Source organism: Heterodontus francisci, chromosome 1, assembly GCF_036365525.1.
Source record: "Heterodontus francisci isolate sHetFra1 chromosome 1, sHetFra1.hap1, whole genome shotgun sequence".
Classification (NCBI taxonomy): domain Eukaryota; kingdom Metazoa; phylum Chordata; class Chondrichthyes; order Heterodontiformes; family Heterodontidae; genus Heterodontus; species Heterodontus francisci.
The window spans coordinates 94,582,804-94,595,374 of record NC_090371.1 but is presented as its reverse complement, the minus strand read 5'-3'; the positions used below and the strand labels follow the sequence as shown (position 1 = coordinate 94,595,374).

The 12,571-nt window shown below is 47.3% G+C and overlaps 1 protein-coding gene across 3 annotated transcripts in view; it reads right to left on the bottom strand.

Annotated features, from left to right (window-relative positions):
* The window catches only part of itga2.2 (integrin, alpha 2 (CD49B, alpha 2 subunit of VLA-2 receptor), tandem duplicate 2), a 260,388-nt gene that overhangs the window by 117,861 nt on the left and 129,956 nt on the right, over positions 1–12,571 (bottom strand). For all 3 annotated transcript variants that reach the window (XM_068032759.1, XM_068032766.1, XM_068032773.1), the window contains one exon: positions 7,999–8,113. In XM_068032759.1, the coding sequence (XP_067888860.1) occupies positions 7,999–8,113 (115 nt within the window). The remainder of the gene's footprint in view (positions 1–7,998; positions 8,114–12,571) is intronic.

The window sequence follows — 12,571 nt, the reverse complement described above, 5'->3', positions numbered from 1 at the left end:
GGGAGGGCGGTAGGTGGTAATCAGTAGGAGGTTACCTTGCCCATGTTTGACCTGATGCCATGAGACTTCATGGGGTCCGGAGTCGAAGTTGAGGACTCCCAGGCCAACTGTGTCTCTACGTATACCACTGTCCCGCCACCTCTGGTGGGTCTGTCCTGCCGGTGGGACAGCACATACCCGGGGATGGTGATGGCAGTGTCTGGGACATTGTCTGTAAGGTATGAATCCATGAGTATGATTATGTCAGGCTGTTGCTTGACTAGTCTGTGGGAAAGCTCTCCCAACTTTGGCACAAGCCCCCAGATGTTAGTAAGGAGGACTTTGCAGGGTCGACAGGGCTGGGTTTGCCGATGTCGTTTCCAGTGCCTAGGTCGATGCCGGGTGGTCCGTCCAGTTTCATTCCTTTTTATTGGCTTCGTAGTTGTTAGGTACAACTGAGTGGCTTGCTAGGCCATTTCAGAGGGCATGTCAGAGTTAACCACATTGCTGTGGGTCTGGAGTCACATGTCGGCCAGACCAGTTAAGGATAGCAGCTTTCCTTCCCTAAAGGACATTAGTGAACCAGATGGGTTTTTACAACAATCGACAATGGTTTCATGGCCATCATTAGACTAGCTTTTTAATTCCAGATTTATTAATTAAATTCAAATTCCACCTTCTGCTGTGGTGGGATTCGAACCCATGTCCCCAGAGAATACCCTGGGTCTCTGGGTTACTAGTCCAGTGATAATACCACTACGCCACCGCCTACCCTACTAGCTTTAAACAATTATAGAAAGAGCCAAATGCTTGTAAAATTGAAGAGACACCCAGAAGTAGAGAACCAGCAATTAAACTGTAAGTAGTTGTTAATCCCTTTGAATAGCCAAGAAGAACAAGGAACACTGCCACCTGCAAGTTCCCCACCAAGCCACACATCATCCTGACTTGGAGCTATTTCGCCGTTCCTTCACTGTCGCTGGTTCAAAATCCTGGAACTCCCTCCCTAACAGCACTGCGGGTGTACCAACACCATAAGGATTATATCAGTTCAAGAAGGCAGCTCACCACCACCTTCTCAAGGACCATTAGGGATCAAAGAACAAAGAACAAATACCAGTACAGCACAGGAACAGGCCATTCGGCCTTCCAAGCCTGCGCCGATATTGATGCCTGCCGAAACTAACACCTTCTGCACTTCTGGGGCCCATATCCCTCTTTTCCCTTCCTATTCATATATTTGTCAAGATGTCTCTGAAACATTGATATTGTATCTGCTTCCACCACCTCCCCTGTCAGCAAGTTCCAGGCACTCACCACCCTCTGTGTAAAAAATTTGCCTTGCAAATCCACTCTAAAGTTTGCCCCTCACACCTTAAACCTATGTCCCCTAGTAACTGACTCTTCCACCCTGGGAAAAAGCTTCTGACTATCCACTCTGTCCATGCCGCTCAGAACTTTGTAAACCTCTATCATGTTGCCCCTCTACCTCCGTCGTTCCAGTGAAAACAATCCGTGTTTTCCAACCTCTCCTCATAGCTAATGCCCTCCAGACCAGGCAACATCCTGGTAAACCTCCTCTGAACCCTCTCCAAAGCCTCCACGTTCTTCTGGTAGTGTGGCGACCAGAATTGCACGCAATCTTCTAAGTGTGGCCTAACTAAGGTTTTGTTCAGCTGCAACATGACTTGCCAATTTTTATACTCTATGCCCCGACCGAAGAAGGCAATCATGCCAAATGCCTTCTTGACTACCTTATCCACCTGCGTTGTCACTCTCAGTGGCCTGTGGACCTGTATGCCCAGATCTCTCTGCCTGTCAATACTCCTAAGGGTTCTGCCATTTACTGTATACCTCCCACCTGCATTAGACCTTCCAAAATGCATTACCTCACATTTATCTGGATTAAACTCCATCTGCCATTTCTCCGCCCAAGTCTCCAACCGATCTATATCCTGCTGTATCCTCTGACAATCCTCATCATTATCCGCAATTCCACCAACCTTTGTGTCGTCCATAAACTTACTAATCAGACCAGCTACATTTTCCTCCAAATCATTTATATATACTACAAAGAGCAAAGGTCCCAGCACTGATCCCTGCGGAACACCAGTAGACACATCCCTCCATTCAGAAAAACACCCATCCGCTGTTACCCTCTGTCATCTGTGACCGAGCCAGTTCTGTATCCATCTTGCCAGCTCACCTCTGATCCCGTGTGACTTCACCTTTTGCACCAGTCTGCCATGTGGGACCTTGTCAAAGGCTTTACTAAAGTCCATACAGAGAACATCCACCGCCCTTCCCTCATCAATCATCTTCGTCACTTCCTCAAAAAACTCAATCAAATTAGTAAGACACGACCTCCCCTTCACAAAACCATGCTGTCTCATGCTAATAAGTTCATTTGTTTCCAAATGGGAGTAAATCCTGTACCGAATAATCCTCTCTAATAGTTTCCCTACCACTGACGTAAGGCTCACCGGCCTATAATTTCCTGGATTATCCTTGCCACCCTTCTTAAACAAAGGAACAACATTGGCTATTCTCCAGTCCTCTGGGACCTCACTTGTAGCCAATGAGGATGCAAAGATTTCTGTCAAGGCCCCAGCAATTTCTTCCCTTGCCTCCCTCAGTATTCTAGGGTAGATCCCATCAGGCCCTGGGGACTTATCTACCTTAATGCTTTGCAAGACACCCAACACCTCCTCCTTTTTGATAATGAGATGACTGAGACTATCTGCACTCCCTTCCCTCGGCTCATCATCCACCAAGTCCTTCTCCTTGGTGAATACTGATGCAAAGTACTCATTTAGTACCTCGCCCATTTCTTCTGGCTCCACGCATAGAGTCCCATCTCTGTCCTTGAGTGGGCCAACCCTTTCCCTGGTTACCCTCTTGCTCTTTATATACGTATAAAAAGCCTTGGGATTTTCCTTAATCCTGTTTGCCAATGACTTTTCATGACCCCTTTTCGCCCTCCTAACTCCTTGCTTAAGTTCCTTCCTACTGTCTTTATATTCCTCAAGTGCTTCATCTGTTCCTAGCCTTCCAGCCCTTACAAATGCTTCCTTTTTCTTTTTGACTAGGCTCACAATATCCTGTGTTATCCAAGCTTCCTGAAACTTCCCAAACTTGTCTTTCCTCCTCACAGGAACATGCTGGTCCTGGATTCTAATCAGCTGACGTTTGAAAGACTCCCACATGTCAGATGTTGATTTAGCCTCAAACAGCCGCCCCCAATCTAAATTCTTCAGTTCCTGCCTAATATTGTTATAATTAGCCTTCCCCCAATTTAGCACCTTCACCCGAGGACTACTCTTATCCTTATCCACAAGTACCTTAAAACTTATGGAATTATGGTCACTGCTCCCGAAATGCTCCCCCACTGAAACTTCGACCACCTGGCTGGGCTCATTCCCCAATACCAGGTCCAGAATGGCCCCATCCCTATTTGGACTATCTACATACTGTTTCAAGAAGCCCTCCTGGATGCTCCTCACAAAATCTGCCCCATCCAAGCCCCTAGCACTAAGTGAGTCCCAGTCAATATAGGGGAAGTTAAAATCACCCACCACTCCAACCCTGTTACCTTTACATTTTTCCAAAATCTGTCTACATATCTGCTCCTCTACCTCCTGCTGGCTGTTGGGAGGCCTGTAGTAAACCCCCAACATCGTGACTGCACCCTTCCTATTCCTGAGCTCCACCCATATTGCCTCTGAGGTGTCCTCCCGCAGTACAGCTGTGATATTCTCCTTAACCAGTAATGCAACTCCCCCACCCCTTTTACATCCCCCTCTATCCCACCTGAAGCTTCTAAAGCCTGGAATATTGAGCTGCCAATCCTGCCCTTCCCTCAACCAAGTCTCTGTAATAGCAACAACATCATATTTCCAAGTACTAATCCAAGCTCTAAGTTCATCTGCCTTACCTGTTATACTTCTCGCATTGAAACAAATGCACTTCAGACCACCAGTCCCGCTGTGCTCAGCAACATCTCCCTGCCTGCTCTTCCTCTTAGTCCTACTGGCCTTATTTAATATGTCCTCCTCATTTACTTCACTAGCTGTCCTACTGCTCTGGTTCCCACCCCCCTGCCACACTAGTTTAAACCCTCCCGAGTGACTCTAGCAAGCCTTGCAGCCAGGATATTAGTGCCCTTCCAGTTTAGATGCAACCCGTCCTTCTTGTACAGGTCCCAACTGTCCCTGAAGAGAGCCCAATGGTCCAGATATCTGAAACCCTCCCTTCTACACCAGCTGCTCAGCCACGTGTTTAGCTGCACTATCTTCCTATTTCTAGCCTCACTGGCACGTGGCACAGGGAGTAATCCAGAGATTACAACCCTTGAGGTCCTGTTTTTTAACTTACTACCTAACTCCCTAAACTCCCCCTGCAGGACCTCATCACTCTTCCTACCTATGTCATTGGTACCGATGTGTACCACAACCTCTGGCTGTTCACCCTCCCCCTTCAGAATGCCCGTTCAGAGACATCCTTGACCCTGGCACCAGGGAGGCAACATACCTTCCTGGAGTCTCTTTCACGTCCACAGAAGCGTCTATCTGTGCCCCTGACTATAGAGTCCCCTATAACTATTGCTCTTCTGCGCTTTGTCCCTCCCTGCTGAACAACAGTGCCAACCATGGTGGCACTGCTCTGGCTGCTGCTGTTTTCCCCTGATAGGCAATAAATGCTGGCCTGGCCAGTGACGCTCACATCCCACAAATGAATTTTTAAAAGCACTGGTGGTGGGGGGGGATGGGGGGTGGGGGCTGGTGGAGGTAATTCATGCTGCTGATGCACAGGTACTGCCTGTGCGGAGTTTGCAAGTTCTCCCTGTGACCGCGTGGGTTTTCGCCGGGTGCTCCGGTTTCCTCCCACAGCCAAAGATTTGCAGGTGATAGGTAAATTGGCTGTTGTAAATTGCCCCTAGTGTAGGTAGGTGGTAGGGACTATGGGATTACTGTAGGGTTAGTATAAATGGGTGGTTGTTGGTCGGCACAGACTCGGTGGGCCGAAGGGCCTGTTTCAGTGCTGTATCTCTAAATAAAAAAGAACTAAACTAAATGAATGTGTAATGAATTTTTAAAAATCACTGGTGGGTGGGGGGCGGGGGGGGGGGGGGTTGGTGGTGGGGGTGGGGTGTAATTCCTGTTGCGGAACGTGTGTTCAGCTGTGCAAGGTTAAGAGAGGGCGTTTGTTGGAGCAATGCACTTCAAAATGGCACTGGTGGAATCAAATCTGCATTCCATGCTGCCTGAAGTTATGATCTGTCTGCCCTGCCTACTTCCAGTGATCATTCACTGAATGTAATTGCCCTCACCAAAATGGCATCCTGCAAGATTTGCCCTTAAAGTGTGCACGTGCACCGTTGACCCCATTTTAGAGGTCTAAAGGCACTCGTAGTACCTAAAAAAAAATGTGCACAAATGATCCCAATTTTGTGTCCTATGTGTCTGAAATGCACAAATCTGTACATATAATATTGTGTGCTGCCCTTGTCAGAAAGCTTCAGTGGTGCTAAATACATATTGGAGACAAGTTCCTCTGTTCTAGTTCTAATAAAAATGCCAAGGTGAATGTAAAGATTTATGCTCGCAGTAACCTGTAGCTAATATTAGCAAGCGGTGAAATTTTAATATGTAGATTAGTATTGGGATTGTTTTTAATGGGGGGAATTTTACAAATGGTCATTTCTAGCAGGATTTTACCACAGGCTTTGGGATCCCGATGTGGGACAAAATGGGAGTCCTGGGCCTGCACTTGTCGGCACTGGGATCGTCTCAGTAATTTTACCGGAAGCAGCCTCCTAATTAGCCACCTCCGGGCTCGCTGTCTATTTAAGGATGGCAGGCAGGATGCAGATGCCGTCGGTCCAATCAGAGGGCCAGCTGCTCTGAAGCCTCATTGGCTTCATCAATTGGGAATTCTGTGGAAATCCCATGCAAAGTGCTGGAGGGTTGGAGTTCTTTTCTTTCTTTTGGGCCTCCTTATCTCGAGAGACAATGGATACGCGCCTGGAGGTGGTCAGTGGTTTGTGAAGCAGCGCCTGGAGTGGCTATAAAGGCCAATTCTGGAGTGACAGGCTCTTCCACAGGTGCTGCAGAGAAATTTGTTTGTCGGGGCTGTTGCACAAAACCCCCCTCTCGGCCTTTCTGGTGGGGTCCAAAGGAGTGCAGGACACGACGTTTGGCACCAGTATGGCTGCAGGAACTGCCGGAAACATGCCAAAGGTGACACATGACCGCCTACGGGGTTCCGCTCCGGATTTTCTGTTAGGGTTTACTCCCTTAGCCTTGGTCTCTCCCGAGACGCCCACAAGGCAGTGGGGTTGTTGGGGCCCCTACACAGGTGTAGGATGGTGCCGGTGGGAGGAGGGGATGCAAGGGGGAGGGGTAGAGGGAGGGGGTGGGGGGGGGGTGCAGGGGAAGGGGGTGCGGGGTGAAGATGGTGCGAGGGGGGGCGGGCTGGGACGGGGTTGTGAGGGGGTGAGCTGAGAGGGTGGAGAAGGGAAGGGGACGGGGGTGGGGGGGGGGGTGGAAGGGGGGTAAAGGGGGGGGGGAGGGGGGGTGGAATCTGGTGCAGGTAATAAGCCATTTCCTCAGTGCCCACCATCGACGTCCGGAAAGCTCATCCACGTCCTTCGGGAGGTGAAGCATCATTTGGCAGACTTAGAGGTGATTACATTTGCTAAGGGTTTTTTTTTTTTGCAGTGGTTTAAATAAAGGCATGCAGCATTGCCGACAGTGCGCTGCAGATGCTCTCCGAGCCATCTCCCGCGGGCGCTTTGAAGTTGCGGCCGGGGGGGCCGTTCGTGGATGTTTTGGGTGTTCGGGGCACCTTTTCACAGGACTTCTCTCGGGTCCCGCAGCTCCTTCTTCACCTCAATGGACTTACCGCATGCCGTGGCTGCAGACACTCTAAAAGCCAAGTCTGGCTGAAAATAACTGCAAAAGGCTGGGGAGCAGCACATATTTTTTTTTATTTGTGGGAATTGCTGATTAGCCCATCCCTAATTGTTCTTGAACTGAGTGGCTTGCTCGGCCATTTTAAGAGTTAACTACATTGCTGTGGGTCTGGAGTCACATGTAAGCCAGACTGAAAGGACATTAGTGAACCGGAGGGGTTTTTAACAACAATTGATAATGGCTTCATGGTCACCATTAGATAAGCTTTTAATTTTATATTTTTTAATTGAATTCAAATATTTAATCTAGTGACATTACCACTAGACCACCACCTCTTCCAGAACAGATAATTGACTATCAGGCAGCTGAACTGGATGACTCAAGTGTCTTTTTCTAGCCACTTTTAAAGACTAGCTTCCACTGGAGAACATGGCAGAAGGAGCCAAAGAAAGAGCATTCCAGGAAGCAGAAAGGAAGAGCTGACAATTACATGGTGACTGACCTATAAACCCCCTCAGTGCAATTTAGCAAAGGAGAGCAAAAGAGGGAGGGAGGGAGCTAGGTGTTTCTAGGGGAAAAAGTATGTCTTGTGCCATATAGAGTGCCATCTCTCTCTTTCTACCCTGTTACTGCAAACAGTGCCACAAGAAGTTCAATGACCTGATGAGGGCAGGCAAAATAAGACACTAATAATTCACCCTCTTCAATCCCTGGGAACCAATAGTAACAACACACCATTCGCCCTTTAAAATTAATGTTAAGGCAACTAACCCTACACATTACACTCTGGTTTTGGGGAGAACTAAATTAAAATCTTACAGTGTGGCTCTAATTTTAACTTCATCCATCTGGCAGAAACCAGCCAGGGAGAAGCAGTTATAATAGAGTGAGGAACTTAGCACTCTCTGACCCGATTTGACCACATGCAATTGTTTATCAGAGCTGCTTAACCAAAGAACATACTCATTAAAACATGAGAGTTGAAAAGTTATGAGATGATTGTAACATTCTTTTCAGAAAGTCTGACATTTTCTGATATTATGTCCACTGTACGTGAACCTGAACTCCTCAATGGCTTCAAAGCATCTGAAATGAAATAACTTACGTTGAAGAGCAGGCAAGAAGATTTTTGATAATTGGAAGTTTGAATTTATATCTGCACACAATCCTACTGGATAATTCTGCTTGCCACACTTCTGTGCCCATAATGGAGCGCAAGTCTGAAAAAAAAAATGAATTCTGTTGATAGCAATACTGTACAATATATAGGAGGTAATGTGCAGACTTAAAACAATATCAAATTATAACATAATTTAACTTGAAGTTGGAGAATATTAAGTGTAATTTCCTAGAGGAATTTTCTCGGCGTTTATCGGAAGAAGTTCCTGGCAGAAATGTGACAATACAAGGACAAAAGAATTCCCCAAAACTGGATGAATGTGGGAACAAATGAACAAATTAATGCAATTTAACAATAAGCTGGGCAATTTTAGTCTGACCCTTGTAGAGTAGAAGATTCTAATTGATCACTGCCATTCATATATTTGCTTACAAGCCCTCAGTTGGATAGCAGGATTGTTATGGCACAAAAGCAGACCAGGAACAGATAAATAGGGAAGCGAGACTTTGGGGGGAATTTTCCCAAGCTGGTGGAGGTGAGTTTTGGGGCGGGCAGAGTGGGAACGTTCCAGACAGTGATATTGGGTCGGGATCTCGACATGAGCCCACCCTCTGCCGGCTTTCCCCAGGTGGGTCCAGCAGGTAAATAATTTAGAAGCTGTCGAGAAGCCACACCAAGCACTGAATTCTGGATTACCCAGCCATGGACCAGTCAGCAACTTGCCAGGGTCACCGAGGGTGAGTGCACAGAGCAGAGTTTCTTCAGGGAAACTGACAAACTGTGAAAGCTTTGATCAGTTACATTGAAGTACTACAGCCATGGCCAGGTGAGAGGCTGCTGTTCAAAGCACTTCTTCTTAGAGAGTGCTTTCACTGCTAAACAGGTGAGTGCCGACTTCTTGGAGGACACTTTACCTGTTGAGCACTTCACCCACCTTCAGCAGCACTTTCCTTCTGCCAGCATTCAGCATGGCATTGGAGCAGCTTATGCAGCTCCACCATCCACCTCTACCAAGGGTCAAGGGCAGGGGGCTCCCCACTACCATCTGCTCCAGCAGCAATAGGAGTAACACCAGAAGCCTTCTCCTCAGCCACATGCCTCTCCACAGGACAGATGGGATGGACACTGTGATCCTAGCTAGAATGTGGCAAGACCCCCAACGTAAGGTCTACAGGCAGAGGATCAGCTCTCTTGACCTGTCTGAGCACCAATAGCTCAGGAGGCTCAGGCTCTCATAGCAGTTCATTGCAGACAACTGCAACTTCCTGGAACAAGACCTCCTTCCAAGTGGACCAGATGGGCATACATTGCCAGTGCCTATCAACGTGACCATCACTGGAGGCTTACCACCTCCTCACTACCCCTCCCCCCAGATCTCTGCCCCTTGCCAAGTTGTGCGCTCTCTTCTGCAAGGAAAGAAATTCAGAGATGTGTGAGTGTTCAGAATGGCTTGTGTACAGAGGTGGGAAGGGCACCATTTATAGAAGGTCACTGTGAGGCATGGATATGAAAGGGCAATAGACTAAGTGTGAGTGTGAATGGGGATGTGAGGTGCCTGGAGAGAGAAATGAGTGGAGCTTCAAGGTGTGTGGACCTGAGCAGTGCTGTGCAGGAGAATGCTGGGAAAGTCAGAGTGTGGAGCTTGGCACTAGAAAGTGTTGTGCCACTCATTTGTCCTGCCCTCCTGAAGTCCTGGATCCTCCTGGTGCACTGTCTCCAGATTGGAAGGACCACATTTCTGCTGCTGACTACCTCGGCCACTTCCATCCACACCTGCTTGGTTGGTGAGATTGTCCTCTTCCTCCAGTCCTTGGGAAAGATCACCTCACTGCAGTCCCTCAGATCCTGCAGGAGGACTTCCAGGTAAAAGTGAGAGACCCAGGAAGCAGCCTTCCCAGGTCTCCTCTCTATTCCTGTGGTTGCTGCAGCCTCAAAAACCCAAGTGCTGGTGAACTTTTCTGACACATGTCGGGGTTCCTTTACAGAAATTCTTTCTTTGACTGAATAGCTACATCATCCCTCCTCTTGATTTGTCAGGGAGACTGGTGGCAGGCTCTTAATTGGTTTGCTCTGGTAAAGCGCAACTTGAAGTTCCGCTTATTGGGAGGTCAGGTTCTCCGCCTCAAAAGGGTCCTGTCATTGCACCAGAGACTAAAGCAGTAAGATTCACCCATTATAAAGAGGATTTTAGATTGTAAAACATTTCCAACTTGATTTAAATAGCATGCTGTGGTCAGGGACACAAGAGCACAATGACCTCTATTTACTGAATAACTCAGTAATGGACACTGTATTAGTAATCCTTCTCCTCATCTAATGAAGCTGGTAAACTAGAAAAAAGAAGCATTTTTCCACAATTGAGGTGCAGCTAACCTATCACAGGGAGGATGTGCCAAGAGATGTCATTCTATGTAACGTCTCATCTTTTCCTTAATTTGGTATATCTGGGGGTGTGCAGGGCAATCAGCATTGTGGAATACGTTTTATTTGTATATACTGAACATATATTGAGTAACGGCAGCGGTGAGAGTGGGAACAGATGAGAGAAGCCGGGATATAAGGAGCCGAGACCCCAGGCCCGAGAGCAGGAACAGGTGGGCGGAGCCAGGATATAAAGAGCTGAGACCCGACACCAGAAGTGGCAGCGGTGGGAGCGCGCTGTTCTGTTCAGTGGACCTGCTTGACCAACAAAATCGAAGTGTGATGTCACAGGAGAGCTGGTAAGTGATTGGTGGGTATTTTCTTCTGTGTCTCTTTTTTGTTTTGGCCAAGTGATTTAAATCAGGAGATATCGTTACAGGTTAAGAGTACACTTAAATAGTTCATTTTTTTAATACTGAGATCCAAATTAAGTAATTAAATAGAATTGAGATGACTGGACAGGCGACGTGTTGCAGCTGTAGTATGTGGGAGCTGGTGGATGCCGTTGTGATCCACGGTGACCACGTCTGCAGCAAGTGTTGGCTACTCAAGGACCTTCGGCTCAGATTTGATGAGCTGGAGTCCGAGCTGTGGACACTGCGACACATCAGGGAGGGGGAGAGTTACCTGGACACTGTTTCAGGAGACAGTCATACCCCTTAGATTAATTACATCAAGTTTGGGCCCTGGTCAGGGACAGGAGGGTGTGACTGCAAGTGAGGCAGGCATGGGGATCCAGAATTTAGCTTTGGAGGAGCCTCAGCCAGTGCCCTTATGCAATAGGTACGAGGTTCTTGCTTCCAGCGTGGACGAGGGCACAGACTGCAGGGTGGATGAGCGAACTGACCACAGCACCGTGGTTCAGAGCACCATTCAAGTGGGGGAAGAAAAGAGAAATGTAGTTGAAATAGGGGATGGCATAGTTAGGGGAATAGATACTGTTCTCTGCAGCAAAGATAGAGTCCTGAAGGCTGTTTTGCCTACCTGGTGCCAAGGTTAAGGACATCTGTTCTGGGCTAGAGAGGAACTTGGAGTGGGAGGGAAAGGATCCAGTTGTCGTGGTCCATGTCGGTATTAATGACATAGGTAGGACTAGGAAAGAGGTTCTGCTGAGGGACTATGAGCAGCTCGGGGCTAAATTAAAAAGCAGAACCACAAAGGTAATATCCGGATTACTACCTGAGCCATGTGCAAATTGGCATAGGGTAAATAAGATTAGAGAGGTAAATGTGTGGCTCAAAGATTGGTGTGGGAGAAATGGGTTCTGATTCATGGGACACTGGCACCAGTACTGGGGAAAGAGAGAGCTGTTCCGTTGGGATGGGCTTCACTTGGTCATGCTGGGACCAGTGTCCTGGCGAATTGTATAACTAGGGTTGTAGATAAGGCTTTAAATTAAATAGTGGGGGGGAGGGTTCAATTGAAGGGAAGTTTAAAAAGTCAAAAAGTAACGAGAGAGCGGAGGTGCAGGGTAGTGAAGGGGCATACATTAATCAGAGTGTGACAGGAAAGGACAGAGAATACAAGCATAAGAGTAAAATTGGTAAAAAGTCAAAGCGTAAGGCTCTTTATCTGAATGCATGTAGTATTTGTAACAAGATAGATGAGCTGATGGCACAGATAGAAACAAATGAAAATGATTTGACATCTATCACAGGGACGTGGTTGCAGGATGACCAGGACTGGAAACTCAATGTTCAAGGATATTCAACGTTCCGGAAGAATAGGCAGAAAGGAAAAGGAGGTGGGGTAGCTATGTTATTAAAGGAAGGGATCAGTGCAGTTGTGAGAAATGATATAGGTGTAATAGATCATAATGTAGAATCAGTTTAGGTGGAAATAAGGAATAGCAAGGGAAAGAAATCACGGGTGGAAGTGATCTATAGGCCACCGAGGAGTTGCCTCACTATAGGTCAAAATATTAATCAGGAAATAATGGAGGCATGTAAGAAGGGCATTGCAATTATCATGGGTGATTTTAATCTACACATAGACTGGACAAATCAAATTGGCAAGGGTAGCATGGAAGACAAATTTGTAGAGTGCATCAGGGATTGTTTCTTAGAACAATACATTGCAGAACCTACCCGGGAACAGGCTATTTTAGATTTGCTAATGTGTAATGAGGTAGAATTAA